The sequence below is a fragment of the Cheilinus undulatus genome, linkage group 4, assembly GCF_018320785.1.
Source record: "Cheilinus undulatus linkage group 4, ASM1832078v1, whole genome shotgun sequence".
In the NCBI taxonomy this organism is placed as follows: domain Eukaryota; kingdom Metazoa; phylum Chordata; class Actinopteri; order Labriformes; family Labridae; genus Cheilinus; species Cheilinus undulatus.
Window position 1 is genome coordinate 35,835,666 of NC_054868.1, and position 16,193 is coordinate 35,851,858.

The following is a 16,193-nucleotide window of genomic DNA, read 5'->3' on the forward strand; positions in this document are numbered from 1 at the left end:
TCTTTTTCTCTGTCAATACTCCTTAAAACCTGTTTAATTTGAAAGATTCAGCCCTGTAAGCAAGATGTGTTCTCCAAACATTCCCAACTGTATTCAAATGTAGCCAAATAAACAAACACTTAAACTATTTAAAATGTTTATTTTTCAGGTACCAATCAGTAATTCATCCTTCAATCAGTAGCTGATGTGAGGAACAATTATATTACTAAAACGCCTTATCTGACGCTTAGATAAATTACATTAAATGATTTTTAAACCTCAGATTTGAAAATCATATACAAAAAAGATAAAGGACTTCAAGCCCCTGCAGGAGAAAGACAATACTGAGGGAAAAAAGTGCATCGGTTCGGACATCAATATACAAAAGTGCAAGACATTTTTCATGGCTATTGAGCATATTTGACACAGATATTACCCGTGTCTGAAAAAGCAACTAATAGATTTTTGACTTTACAAATCTAATGATTCCTTGCTAGCTTGTCCGAAATTCTCCGTGATTGGGCTCGAGTTAAGACCACAAAAAAATCTTACTTGTTTAAAAGCGACCTTGCGCGCATACAAAGCCTATATTTCGTTTGCGATAAAATAAAGGCCCCTATTTCTAAAAAAGTCGGACTAATAAATAAAGCTGTTTTTACAGCAAAACAGTCTTGTGTGCATAATTGAGGCAGCAGGCCTCTCCAGGCCCCGTTTCTCCGCGCCCTGAGTCCGCATTCAGAACAAGCAGCAGGAGTTTTAAAGCATCACGGGGATTACTCCAGAGAATCCAGGAAATCAGTCACATCCATATGGCCGTGTTTATTGGCCAAATCCCTCGGCCGGCGGTTATCATTGTCCCTGGCTTGCGGGTTTGCCCTGAAGTCCACCAGCAGCCTCACGGTGTCCAGGAAGCCCGCCCTGGCCGCGTCGTGCAGCGGGGTGTGCCCGGTGTCTCTGTCCGCCACGTTTGGATTAGCTCCGTGCGTCAGGAGGAGCCGGGCCACCGGCGTGCTGCCCATCATCATCACCTTCACAGCAACATGACGTAAGTTAATCTCTCATATAACGTGATTACCATCATAAAAACATAAAAATGGCTTTACGATTCAGCTTCAGCTTAAAATAAGAGCATGCACCTGCAGTTTAAAAATCCTGCTGGTAAAATATCTAGGCGAGGACGGAGCCACTTTTATTCACAGTTTGGAAAAAAGTGTGACCAGTCATACTGAAACACCTGAGGGCTATTAAGGGCTCAATAAACTGACCTACCTATTTATTTACATGATAAGCAACCATAAAACGTATAGTCGCACAGGTTAAAATAGTCAGTTTGATTTGGAGAGGATATAGGACAATAATGAGCCAGTGGATCAATCACATATTTCACATACCAGGCCAAGGTGAAATAAAATACCAACAGTTTGACGCTTATTACATGTTTACTTTCGTTTTCTTTCATCTTAAATACAAGCTACTATATATCAAACAACACACTGTGAAGTTTTAGGCACTGTAACATGAACCAATACAAATTAAGTCACGAAGGCCTCTCGCCCTCACTTAAGGAATGAAGGAAAAAGTAGCACTGGACAAAGAAAAAAAAAGATTCATGGTAAAATAAAAAGCAGTTTTGACAGTAAACTTTCCTTAGGAGATGTTTATCTGTTACTGTAAAAGCTTATAATTTGGAAATGAAGCAAAGCCGAGTTACGCGAGATTTGCACACTTTATGTAAACATATTATGACAGGAGGGCGTTTTAATAACACGAATATTTACTAAAAATGTCCCATGATAACACTGTATTATCTTCGGCTGGTCATCACTTGAACATATTTTTCAAGGTAAGCAATATTATGAATTCTAATGGTGACTAAAAGCACATGGAAAATAAAAAAAAACTCCAGTAATGTGTTTTACTCATGTACGAATCAGCAACCTAAGGTTTCGTTTTATTACGATGTATCAGACATTATTTTGGCTTTACAAGACTAAAGAAAAGTTGAAGTTTGATCAAAACATGCACACACGGCTTGTGTGCATGCTGCTTGTCACTTTCCTCATTTCTCCTGCGGCCTCGGTATATTAAACAAAATCTACATTTCCACCCATATATATGTATATATGCGATACATGTCAATAATAGCAACTTGTGATGTAAACTGACTTCACGCATCACAACTATCCGTGACTATGGGCCTCTACGGGCTGCATCCAGGCACTGACCTGCAGAGCGGATCGTCCGAAGCGGTTGTGCCCGTTAACTTGAGCTCCTTTCCGCAGGAGCTCCTCCACATCTGCCGTGTTTCCCCTCGCTGCCGCTGCTGTCAGCTCATCCTCGAGAGTCATCGCCATGTCCCGCAATTCGCAGCGTTACCAACCTACGTGCCAGATTGCTCTGACAGGTAGCCGTGTGATGAGGATGATGCCTATTTTAAGGAAAAGGAAAACGACTGGAGAAAATAAAACAGTCGCGGAGTGCGTGTCAGATAACCACGGTGTGGTTTGACTGTACAGCTGTGTGTCCTCTAATCTTCCACGGGTCTTCACTTTGTCCGGCCAGCCGGTTGTCTTGGTCAAAGAGATAGTCGTCGCATCGCCTTCTCCTCCGGACGGTTGGAGTGTGTCCGGACTTGCCTCGGTTTAAATATGTGACGTCACATGCTGCAGTGGTACGATAGTGCGCATGCGCAGCTCTGGTCTGTACTCATTCATTTTTCTCCGTTGTCACACCAGTTAATGAAACTGTCCATACAGAGGTGACAGCATTAAAAATCGCTGGATAATCTTCTCATTTAAAATAAACAGGGATTTCGTTTTTGTGTTAACTTGTGATCTGAAAGAAAAAGTAATCTAAAAATTGGAGTCGGAGTTTTCAGTATGGCATGACCACAATTTAAAATGTATGTACAGTTGTTATTGAGCTGTAAAATAATTAAAATCATATTTCAGCTTGGATATTATATTAAGAAATATTCTAGATTCATCATTTGCTGTCTTTTCAACACTGAAAGATACATTAAAGATCACATTTTCAATGATGCAAAGACATACAGAAAATTAGTTTATGTATTGGAGCATTTATTCAAAAGAAAAAAATAATGGCTGTATTAGTAAAGCAAAAAGTTGAGCTCATCAGTCAATCTTTATCTGTATAGTCCCATTAAATAACATATTTTATCTCAAAACACTTACCAGACAGGACAGGTCTACCCCATGCTCTATTTTATATCAGTTACAAAGACCCATTAATTCACCATTAGTTAGCAATGTGACAGTGGCAAGAAAAAAACCCCTCCCTTTACCAGGTGGAAAACTCAAGCAAAACCCAGACTTATGTTTCTTACAAAACTTTATGGAGCACAAGTCATCTGTTAAATCTGAAGAATGGCTCTCATTTAGCTGCGTATATAACCATATTCAATGATAGAATGATTGTTGTTACATTAACATTAGCAACTACAATGATGATGAAAAAAGAGGAGAGAATAGCAGAAGTTAACAACACTAACAGTGAATGCTAATCTTTAATAATTATTTTGCTGGCACAGTTGAAATGAAACTATCCTGATTTTTACTCTTTCTATGAGTGGGGGTTATCAGCAAGGTAACACAATAATTGAAAAGCAATGTTGAGTTAAATTATCACCATCTCTAAGATGAGTTCAGACTAAGTTTAGAAATGCTGTTGTATTACTGTACTGAACACAAATCTGTTTTAGACTCATCCCATCTTGATTTAGGACGTTTAAAGGGCATTTCTGTAACATAGACACACGTTTTCAAACTTTGGAGAAGTCTAGGTGACTCAGTCACTCGTACTCTGAAAGACCTGAAATTACAAAAGCAATAAAAAGCAAATTCCATTAGTCATGCAAAAATAAAAAAGAAGTGAGTTTGCTGAGAAGTCTAAAACATTTTTTAAACAGGAAGCTGAGGTATGTTAACAGAGTCGTGGACAGATTGTAACCAGTGAATAGAGGCTGTTCATTAAAATGACTGGAATGCTGGTCAGTCACCATGTTAGAAGAAACAGCAGCCATTGTGTGCAAATCAATGCTGTCTTTATTTGTTAAAAAATGTATAAACATATGAATAAACAATTTAATAAAAGTGCAACTTAACAATTGAAGCTTTTAAGAAGTCATAATAAAACTGTACTGTCATACATCTCTTAAACGTGCTTAACTGCAGCTGTAAACTAGGAACTTTAATGTGAATGTGATTTTTGCTTAGTAAATGTGGCAGTGTGGCAGACTACCACACAAATGTTCTAAGTGCAAGACCTCTGCGAGGAATGTGACCTATAATTGATGTGTAAATTGAGCAAATGTTGCACAAGGTGAGGCTGGATGGCGTGATTGTTAACCCTTGGTACAATAATGACTGCTTGTGAATCAAAATAACACACATCATGTTTACAATCAGGTTGTTTGAGAAAAAAACTGAGCTTGGAGGGAGGAATTTAAGTCTGTCATTAAAAATGGTTTCATAGTCTCATAGTGTCTGCTGATGTCAGTCAGTTGTTGGGCCATCTGCCTATTCATTTTGTTCATCAAGGGAAAGGGAACTGAAAACCAATACACTACGAGAAAAACCAGCTCTTCCACCCATAGTTCCCCAGGAATACACACTATTTTGCAAGTCTCTCAAAGTTTGACATACACATTACATCTTACGATAAAATGATGGAAGTGATTAAACGTGGGATGTTGTTAATTCAGCACATTTGTGGCCCTCTGAGGGGTTCTTGATCTCATCCTGTGTCTGAAAAATGTATAATGCTGATTGATGCTGCTTTCAGGTTGACACATACTGTGACCACAATTATTAATACAAAGCATCTGCTTGAATCTGCATCATTAAAGTTTTACTTACAACATGTGATCAGGCAAATAATACATATATAATATACAATACAATTTTATATATATATACACACACACACAGTGCTTAACAAATTTATTAGACCACCACCCAAAGTAAGGTTTATGCCTCAGCTGCCCTGACCGAAAATATATTTTTAATGCTAAAAAAGAATTATTATTGTTATCTATCATTTTTCAAATTTACTGATTTACAAAAAAAAAATGAAAAAATAGTAAAGCACATTATTATTTCTTGATTAATATGTCAAATTATAGTTATTAACTTGCATTCCTGAACAGAAAAATGACTTTTCGTGGTTGAATGTTATGCTTGATTAATTTCTGACTTCTCAGAGAAGTGAGCCGGCTCAAATTTGGATGAGTTCAGTTTGAAATTCCTCATTTCTGCTCAAAATGGTAAAACTTCGAGAGCTCACTGAAAATGAAAGAGTCTGCATTAAAGCACTTCATGATGCTGAATGTTCTCTGAGACAAATATGACAGGTGGTCTAATAAATTTGTTAAGCACTGTCTTTTGTAAGCTGTTTACAGTGTACATACAGTATATGGCTCTTTTTCTCTCTCTCTCTCTCTCTCTCTCTCTCTCTCTCTCTCTCGCTCTCTCTCGCTCTCTCACTCTCTGTCTCTTTTATATCAACCAATGACAGCTTTCAGCAGAATGTGTCATACCCTAGCAACAGGGCTAACTCCGCCTCCTCACCAAGAGGAAAGTCTGTCCTCTCCCTGCTCAAAGTAGTTCTGAGAACGTTCCTTAATCAGTTTTGAGCTAGGACTCCTTGCCAGAATTTTTAAGCAAAGTTAGGAACTCTCTGAAAGGATTATCAGAATGTTTATGAATATGGGATGGTTATGTATTATTTTAAATAAAATAATTTTACCTCAACAAAAAATACTATTTTATAACAAATTGGAGCATAGATATACAGTGCCTATATAAACTATTCACTCCTTTTGGCTTGGCTGTTTTACCCTTTTATTAAATTTGATCAATAATGGTCAATATGATTCGACTTTTCTGACTCAAAAATTGTTCAAAAAACCTCTTTAATGTCTACGAGAAAAACAATACCTTCAAATTAATGTCAATTATCCAAGAAAAACAATACAAAGAAGAATGAAGTAAAATTTCCATGTCAGGATGGGCAAGCCTGATTGAAACCTTTCTACACAGACTCAGTGCTGTGATTGCAGCTAAAGGGGTATCTACCAAATTCTTACTTGAAGGGGGGAATATTCATGCAGTCTCTTATTTTACATCATATTTTTTTATTCAATCGACATAACTTTGTAGAAATCTATTTAAACTTTGACATTTAAGAGGGTTTTTTGTCAAAAAGCCAAATTATATTGACCATGATTAATTTATAAAATCAGTAACAGTAAAACATCCAAGGGGGTGAATACTTGCACTCTATGCAAACCTCATGTGTCATGTCTTGGCCAAGACACTCTTGTAAAGGAGATTTTTTAATCTCAATGAGGCTTTCCTGGTTAAATAACTTTTAAATAAATAAATTTAAAATGTCCATCTCATTCATTTGTTGTACTAACTTTCCCCTGCACTGTGTCCGTCATCTCTGCCAACCTCACTGAATGAAAAATTGTCCAGACAATTGTTTTTTTTCCCCATTATTATAGACTTCAGTTCATATTAGCAATTAATATGAAAAAAAAACGATACTTGGTGGACGAGATGATACAATATATCAGCAGACAAAATATCACGATACTATGCTGTATTGATTTTTTTGACCCACCCCATAAAGTAAACTGTTTTTAGCTGAAACACAGTTCAAAAGCAATGCCACAAAGTCAGGGTATTGGATTTTGGTATTTGTTTATGTCAAATATTATTAGAAACTACCAAAAATACAAAGGCAAGCAAAGAAAAATAATACCATCATAAATTCTGAGATTTGTTGTTATTGAGCACTTTCTCTTCAAAACAGGACTTGGATGAAAGAAGTTGTGAAATCTTCCCCTTTTTTTTTTCTCAGAAATGATCTTGGATCATTTAAGAGAATTCTTAATATAACTAAAAAAAGATACTGCAAAAGCAGCAAAATTTTAACATCAACACATTATGTTTGTACTGCTAGGAGTGAGTGTAAGAGCCCTGTTATGACACAAATGATAATTTAGAACCACACAACTTCTCAGATCATCAGCAGATGTTGGGCCATAAATGATATTAACGTCCGCAGTAACGTGTTGTGTTGTGTGCATGTCTTAACTGTTAATACTTAGATAATCTGTGCTGATGCGAGCAGCCCTAGATGGAATGTGTATTTGTCTCACGGCCTGTAGCGATGGAGAGTGAGCGTGGGTGGAGGTGTGTTGTCTCTGGAAGTCCCCTGGGTTTGTGCACACTTGTGTCTATTTGTGCTTTTATGCATCTGTGTGAGAAAAGGGCTCAGTGAACGACGGCGTTATGGCTTATGCCTTTCATGTTCTGTTTAAAGTGTGGCAGAGTAAACAGATCGCAGTTTTACATGTTGAAAAAAGGGGACTTTGTAGGGGACAATTTAAGCTGGCTTTCAATAACAACCAAGGCCATCATCAAACATGTCTACATGGGCGGTTTGTCTTTGAAGGGTTTGACTTCATTACATCAGTGCATTTGGAACGTTTGTCTGGTCAGAAAAATGCTTTCAGAGGAAAGTCCTCCTCTTTGTTGCTAATTTTAGCAGCTGAAGTTTGGAGAGAAGTGTTCACTAGTGATGTGGGAATCGCTGAAATTTAAGTTACATGTTTTTTCTCACTGAAGACCCTTTGAGCTGCATTCTGAAGTATGCAGTCTTGTTGTTTGGTATTATGTGTCCTCCGCAAATGAATGAATGGAACCTAACTGTGACTTCTCGTCAGCCGCTCTGCATTCTGACAAACCAGCGCAATCCAAACCTCGACAGAGAGAAGGGGAATACCTGATTCCATGTGAATGAAATCACCTCCTGCTGACTGTTCGTTTGAAATCCCCTGTTTATTACTGCCTTTAAATGCCTTCATTGTCTGCTTCTTTGATTTCTCAAACCTTGCTGCACTTACAATGTAACACTTGGCCACTAATAGATTTACATAAGTAAAGTTTTTGTTACACTATGTTTTGTTACTTCATACTCGGGTTTGAAAAATGCGTATTTAAAACTTCATGAAACATGCTGGCTTTTTTCCTCTCTCCACATCAAAGAATCTGCATGTGCATGCAGATTTTTTCGAAGCCTGTTTAGTAATAGAGGGCAAATAGCTCAAGCTGAAAAGTTCCATAGTTTTTTGGGACTTCTTTATATTTTAGTTGAATAAGCAATAGTCTGTAGACAGTACACTTAGATGCTCAGTAACATCACAGGCACACACATCTTCATGCATTCATACACATCTACATACAAACGTTGATAAACTGACACAGATCAGTAAAAAAAAATAAGAATACAGTGCAGTGAAAAGGTGTTTGCCCCCAAAGTGACTATATAAGGTTCATTGCTCAATTATGGTTAAAAAAATCATTAAAGTGTATGCATATTAAAATGCTAATGAAAAACGAACACGTGTTTAGTCTGATGGGTTTTTACTTTCATATTAAAATGCTGTTTGAATACAAAATATTAATTTTACAAGACTTGGCGAGGTTGTCTTTAGATTCTGACTTTTATGAGAGGCAAGACATGACTGGCTTTGGAATACTTTAATGGTGATATCACCTGTTTTATTTTATAATTCCAACAGGACACCTATATAATCACAAATATTTAATAACTATGTGAATATCAGTAGTAATGAGGCTCACAATGAAATAAAAAGGTGATTCATGCCATTTAAGTTTAATAAAACTGCTAAACGGTTGAAAAAACAGACTAAAATCACATCTATGTCACTATTTATGCCATTTATTTTCCTTTAAAATTCTACCTGACAACACAAGAAACATCACAGATGTTAAGTACTAAAATCAATGCATGCATAAATTAGGGTCACAGTAAAAATGAAATCTGATATGAACCAGAGGTAAAATAAAATTGTTAAAAGGTTAAAAAAACTGACCAAAAATCCCAGCTATTTTACTATTTTACCCTAAAAATGTCTATAAATAAGTAAAATTTACCACTAGCTCATTCTCCTTTTTTTTTTTTTTTTTTTTTTTTGTTTACAAACCTGTGGCAACATCTAACTACTTTATAGGTTAATGTCATTCTACATTATAAGAAGCTATTTGTCAAGAAATTATCCTTAGTATGGTTGCTATATGAAATGCCCATTTGTCTCATTTTAAATGCTTTAAACCCCTAAACAGGTGTATGTCCCAATATAGTTCCTCAGTTTTTCACGCTAAAATTTCAGTTATTGCTAGAAATCTCACGCAAACAAAACCTATCATGACATGCAGCACTACTATTGACCTTTATATACATAACCTATCTTTGGTTAGTCATGATGTAGGAGCTGTTTGTTTGGGACCAAAAGAAATGTTAAATGGCATTTTTCGAGTTCTGGAGAAAACAGGAAGATTGAGACAGTCTGGCCCACTGCTGATTGGTTAGATGGTGTGATGGCACTTTCCGTATTGTGGACTGATCTTCACTGTTTGGCTGAGAAAAATCATTCTGTATAAAGAAATGTGGGGAGGCCACAAAGGAAGTGACCATAGATGATCTGCTGCCCCACAAAAGGTTAAAATGATGTTTACAATTTTATTGTAGTTGTTTAGTTAATTGTAATAATCTTGCTGGGCACCCAGTAGGCAGTGAGCCAGATCAGAGGAAAGCATGCCAGATCCCTCTAACTAGCCTCAAAATAACAGTTATATAATAAAACCATAATAATAATAGTTGAAACATTACCCTTCATTATTCAGCCTATAACTTGAATACTATACGCTTTGACTATAACAGACAGGCACAGATGAGTTGAAAAAATGCATATGTATATTTGGGCCCATTGGCCAAACATCTTCTGTTCTTAATGTCAGCTCTTCAATCATGAATTCCAGACAAACAGACATCTTTAACTCTGCCTTTATTATGTTAAAATAGAGGGCTATGGTTTAAAAGTAACACTCTTTAAACAAATATAAGAAATGACCTTATGACTCGAGACAACATGCCATGCAGAGACAGCTGTCTATTGATAGCCTTTCATTCCTGGTAAGCAGCTCAACACATGATGTGGTATTTCACCACACTGTGGTGACTACCCTTTAAAGGCACCAGCCTTTCTCATTGTTCTATTTTTATGCATCAACCATATGATACTGTAACTGTAATCTTTCAAAACTTTACAAAACTTCCCAAATGATCACACAATTATTACTATAATTTCTCTGTCACAGTTACATCACAACATTTCACTGAACGTCTCTGTTTTGGTTTGACTCACATATCCTGATATAACCTCTGCTTTGAACTGCACTGTTTGCAGACAGCACATTTCATCAAAGGCACATCACAAACCATGACTTAGGTTAAACACACACTATTCACTATGCTGTTTTGCTGATAAAGGCTGTGCTGTTGTCTGACTTTTTACTTTGAAGTCGTCTCGTTGGAACACTTTCCATGAGTGGAGGTTTAACTCCCAGACAGGAGGGGTGGGGTTTACAGCAGGCTTTATTTTGAAATACCTACATTCATTCAGCCATAGCATGTAACATGAACTAAATTCTTTCCTCCTTATTCACACCGCTTGTTTTTCAAATAGAGGTGAGCTATTTCCCATGATAATGAGTAAATGCTGCCTGAGGAATATTGGGGGAAATAAGATGCATGCATGGGTTTCTATAATGATACACGTTTCAGTTATGTTGTCCTCCCTTTTCATTAATCTTTTCTTCCATTTAAGGTCCAAAGTTCACTATTTTTTACCACAACTCTTGGTTATGACTGAATCATTTCAGAAATCTGGGTTGCGTTTGGTCGACTAGGAGGTGGTGGTGGGTCCTGACTCTAGACCAGTTGAGAGCCTCTGCTCTATAACCTCCATTTACTTTTCAGCAATGATAATGCTTTTCCAGATGTGTACACTAATACAACCCCATCAGAGATGCAGGCTTTTAACTGTGCTCTGATGACAAGGATGGTCTCTCTCCTCTTTAGTCCACAGGACAAGGTGCCCATGGTTTCCAAAAATAATTTCAAAGTTTGATTCATGTGACCACAGAACAGTCTTCCATTTTTCCTCAGTCCATATAAATGAGCTTTTGCCAAGAGATGACTGCATTTCTGGATTATGTTCACATATGGCTTCTGAGCCCTTGCAGTGGTTTCCACAACAGAATCACGCCTTTTTATAATGCCAGCTGAGGGCCTGACATTCACAAGCATCCAATATTGACCTTCAGCCTTGTCCTTTGCGCACAGAGTTTTCTCTAGATTCTCTGATTTTTTTGATGATTTTATTCAGTATAGATGGTGGGATATTCAAAATCTTAGCAATTTTACACTGAGGAATATTTTCCCACTGCTTTTAGACACTGTTTTTTTTCACTCATCTTTACTTTCAAGAGATTCTGCCTCTCTAAATGCTCCTTTTATACTCAGTCATGTTACTGACCTGCTGCCAATCAACCTACATTCTCCTCCAGCTGTTGCAAGCACCACTTATTTTTCTTGGCTTTTGTTGCCTCATCCATACTTTTTTAGATGTGCTGCTGCATCAAATTCAAAATGAGCTTATAATTTTCATGAAATAGGGAAATATCTAAATTTTAAAAATTTGATTTATGAGATTTTTAAATCAATGCATTCATTTTTGTATTTACATTTTCCACAGCGCCCCAACATTTTTGGAATTGAAGTTGTCCAATTTTGTCTCTCACCAGTCTCTTGCATTTTTGTACAAAGTTTATGACTTGTGTGTTATCTATTTATCTCTCATATACATTCCTGCATCAGGAAATATGTATTTGAAACTTCAAATCTTGATTTGTGGCTGCCATGCCCAAAGCTTTATGTTTAGCAATGTAGCTGAACAAGAGAAGCCAAAGTGAGATAGCACCCTCTGCTGGTTTGTAAAAGTGTGGCTAAGTGTAGATATTTGTCAAATAAATTTAAACTGGCCATCTGTGTATGGATTCAGAGCTGTGTTGTGTTAATGCTACATCCCTAATTTAAAGTGATTTGTTTTTCTTTCATGAATTTGAAGAATTGCAGTGAGTGATCATACTGAATGAAACTTTGTGTATAAGACAAATATTTACATGCTGTGGCAATCTTGCATTTAATCGTCACACCGAGACTTGCACTACATTTAAAGGGCCTCTTGGCAAATCAACCCCTGAACAAACTGGGCTCATTCTGTGAAAACGTCTTCATTTAAATCTGGTTATGACTCTGCCGTATTATATTTGATGTAATACATTTGAATTGGATTTGTTCAGTTGACAGTTGAGGATTCATCCCCTGTATTAGGTTTTCTGTCACAAGCCAATTTACAGAAGTGCTTGCATACTTGAAGGAAAATCAGCTTCGGAGTTCAGTGTATGTTGAGTGTAAATGACAGTGGCAGATAATATCCTCTGAGATTTGTGCATTTACTGTGGTATTAAATGTGCATTTTCTTGTTTCAACTGAAGAATTCATTTAGACATCAAAATATAAGCATGATGAAAAGGTTATTTGGTGTCTTTAAAATGCTAGATCAATGTATTTTAGTATCTGAGGTGGTTACCTGACAGACTTTGAGCAGTTTTGCAATGAAAAATAGAGTAAAATTGCAGTTTCCAGATGTGCAAGACTGACTGAGACCTATTCACATAGACTCAGTGCTGTAATTGCAGCCAATGGTGCATCTACTAAACACTGACTTGAAGGGTGTGAATTTTTATGCAATAACTTATTTTACGATACTTTTTTTTATTTATTTGACATTACAATACTTGTTTCAAGGTGGCATGACAGAATTTTTGTCAGAATTTTACAATCGCGGCAGAGGAGGCTGATTAGTCAGTAGGAGCCACATTCACTGTGATCCTTCCCTCTTTGGGAAACAGTGCTTGCTTCATTAAGCCTGATATAGCAATGAATTATAAAGATATAATGTTTAAAAATAGAGTATTATCATCTTGAGTAATATTAGATTGAATAGTCCTTTATAATTGACAGACACATGCTGATCTGATTTCATCATCACAACAACAAAAAATCCTGGTGTATCATATTTTGTCAGCATGATCAAAGAGACACTGAGCAAAGTATCTGCTAAATTTAATTTGTTCCACCCTCTTTCTCACTGCATCACAAACACCTAGACTCATTCACGCACATGCACAGAATACACACATCCAGAGGAAGAAGTGTAGCTGTTCATTTCTTCTGCTTCTGTTATCCTCCCATTATAAGAGCAGCCAACACCCACGTTTGTTTGACTTTCTCAAGTCACCTGGACAATAGATTACCTTAAAAAGTCTAAATGACGGTTTTTACAACAGCCAAATGGTTGTCTTGGTTTGCTTGGTAAGAATACATCTATTGTGCATTGATACAAAGTGCCTCTTTGTGGTCAGTTGGTGTATGTGCTAATACAGAGCAGACTGTAGTTCCTTTATTCTGCCTAGAGATACTAAAACATTGATGTATAGTCAGTTTACAGCCCTGTTTTTCCAGGATGTGGACAGGATGAAAACACTCAAACAGCCTGGCTAATAAATGCAGCAATATTCAGGGCTGAATAATGATTAACTAGAGGATTAGGAGGTGACATCATCCACCTCATTATGACAGCGATAAGTGCACACACCTTCTGATAAGTTCACATAACCCAAACTACTGACTTTATGAGACAGTCATTACCTTGTAGAAGCACTTACCTGTTTTGTCAATGTCTGTGCACAAGCAAATCGTTAATTTTAATGTGGAATTGAACTTTGTTGTGTTAGTGGTGTTGATAAAACAAGACTGGCAGATCAGTCTAGGGTGTGGATCACTACAACCCATTAGAGTATTTTAGCGATCAGATTGCTCTAGAGAAAAGTACCAGCGAGAGGTATGAGTTTAAAAGGAGAAATATTAGGGTTTATTCAACTTGAATCTCACTATTTTAGTAAAAAGTGTGGTTTATGGTTCTTCACTGAGAAGTTATCCACATTTAACACCTCTGACCTGATTAACAATTCCTGAAAATAATGTTTTATAGCATTGAACCATCTCATCAGCCATTTCCTTTGGTGAGTTTTGGCTGTGCAATCATGTCCACTGATGTCCACAAATTTAAAGATGCCAAGTAGAAGGAACTGAGACAACATAAAGAAGAAAAAAATTAAATAATTGCAAAAATTAGTAAAAGTGACCTAAATGGGTCAGAAGTTGCAAAATATGCAGAAAATGGTGAAAAGGCATAACAAAGTGGCAAAAAATGGGTAAAAAGAGGCATAAATGGGCAAAGGCTATCATAAATGAGTAAAGAATGGCAAAAATGCTGCACAAATGGCTGAATGATATAGTGACAAGGGGTTAAGAAGTGGTAAAAATGAGCACATAATGGCACAACAATGGGTTAGAAGAGTCAAAACATGGCTGGATAAAGAAGTGAAAGGGGTTAAAAGAGGCTAAATGAGGCAACAAGGGGCAAAGATGAAAATGAAATTGAAAATGAGTTAAGAGTGGCAAAAATGTTGTAAAATGGCCAGACGAAATGGTGAAAAGCGGTTAAAAAGTGGCAAAAATTGCTGGTAGTGAAAATGGGTGAAAGAGTGGCAAAAAATTGGTAAAAAGCAGCAAAAAGGGGCAAAGCGTTTCAAAAAATGTATAATAAAGTGACTATAATGAGTAATGTGTTAAAGAAAGGCAAAGATGGGTGAAAATGCCAATATAGATTAAAAGGGGTAAAAAGTGTCGAAAATGGGTTAAGAGTGGCAAAAATGTAAAAATGGCTGGATGAAGAATTGAAAAAGAATTAAAAAGCATTTTTTTTTAAATAGACAAAAAATATTTTAAAAAATGGTTAAATGTGGCAAAAATGTTGCAAAAATGGCAATATAAAATGTTGAAAAAGGGGAAAAGAGTAGCAAAAAGGGATTGATTTGGAAAAAATGGCATAAATGAGCGAAACAGTGGTTAAAAGGGGTTAAAAAGAGCCACAAATAAATATTTTCAACATCAGAACCCAACTACAGCTTGACACATTTTTCAGCTCCAAAATGAAGTAACTGTTAGCCAGGATTAGTACCAATGCTACTGATTGAACACACATGCAGTGATATTGATTATAAATCAGAACTGGGGACTGCCCGTTCTTTGGGTTTTTTTAGGGGCCAAGTCAATTCTGTGGACAGGCCTGATACTGTAACTATATTACTAATATTAAAAGTATCATGTTAGTAATAAATATTAGTTAATGAACTCTCACATATATTTAAGAAAATCTGATGTATTTTCTTATTTACAGAAAACAGACATGCTTTGATTGGGGTTGAGCTTTAGCTGAAATGCTTACTCCATGTCAAGATTTGAATCAATCAGAAATTGGTCTCTGCTCTTACAATGAACAATGCCAAAGTAAGCATGAAGGTTCCCATTTTGTTCTTGTGCGTCTTAATAAATAATCTGCCTCAGAGAAATACAGCTCCAACATGTAGACTTCCTGGGATTTTTGCAGTTAGTTGAGTGAGTCCTGTGGCATTAGCTGTGGCTGACTGCTCATGACAGATTCAATGTGGTTTAATCTTTATTTAAAGATGCCATATAGAAATGAAGAATCTTTACTCAGGGGTTGCTAATTTCAGCACGCTAGGTGGTTTCTTTTTGCAGTACATTTGAAGCCTTAGCTGCATCAACCAATCACATACCAGCAGCTTTGGTGTACAGATAAGATGTTCAGTGTGGACAACAATAACAGGAAACAGTATTGACACTAATGACATTCCAGCTCCCACTGACAAGATTCTGTTGATGATTTGTCTCTGTCTGAATAAAGGTGAAGCTAACAATCATTAAAATCAGTCGTTTACACTACATTTACACTGAAACACAAATCTGCTTGACACTGCCAATCAGCAAGTAGATTTCCTGACTACCTGGAATGTAACAGAAATGATTGAACCAAGCTCTACTCACCAATCTAGTGTTATAAAAGTTTTCTTCTCATCATAACAACAGACCTGATAAAGCTTGACTTTTAACTTTAATAATCTGCATCATGATGTTTATATTTCAGCAAACATGATAACAAAGTGCAAGTAAACTGATTCTTTTTATTGGGCTCATACCACTGAAATGAGCACAAGTGAAGCAGTTGAATTGAGATTATTAAAATTTGGGCAGTTACATTCATGAAATAACCACATAGCAAACATTACTGACAACACAACATTTCATTAAAAAAAGGTCAAAGGTCTAAT

General features: G+C 36.5%; 1 protein-coding gene across 1 annotated transcript; it reads right to left on the minus strand.

Moving 5' to 3' along the window:
* Nucleotides 1–154: 154 nt before the first annotated feature.
* cdkn2a/b (cyclin-dependent kinase inhibitor 2A/B (p15, inhibits CDK4)) lies at nucleotides 155–2,591 on the minus strand. Its single transcript, XM_041785686.1, has 2 exons — nucleotides 2,205–2,591; nucleotides 155–1,007 (listed from the first exon to the last, which is right to left on the minus strand). The coding sequence occupies exons 1-2, from the start codon at nucleotides 2,331–2,333 to the stop codon at nucleotides 753–755; spliced, it is 384 nt and encodes a 127-aa protein (XP_041641620.1). The 5' UTR covers nucleotides 2,334–2,591; the 3' UTR covers nucleotides 155–752.
* Between the last annotated feature and the right edge of the window lie 13,602 nt (nucleotides 2,592–16,193).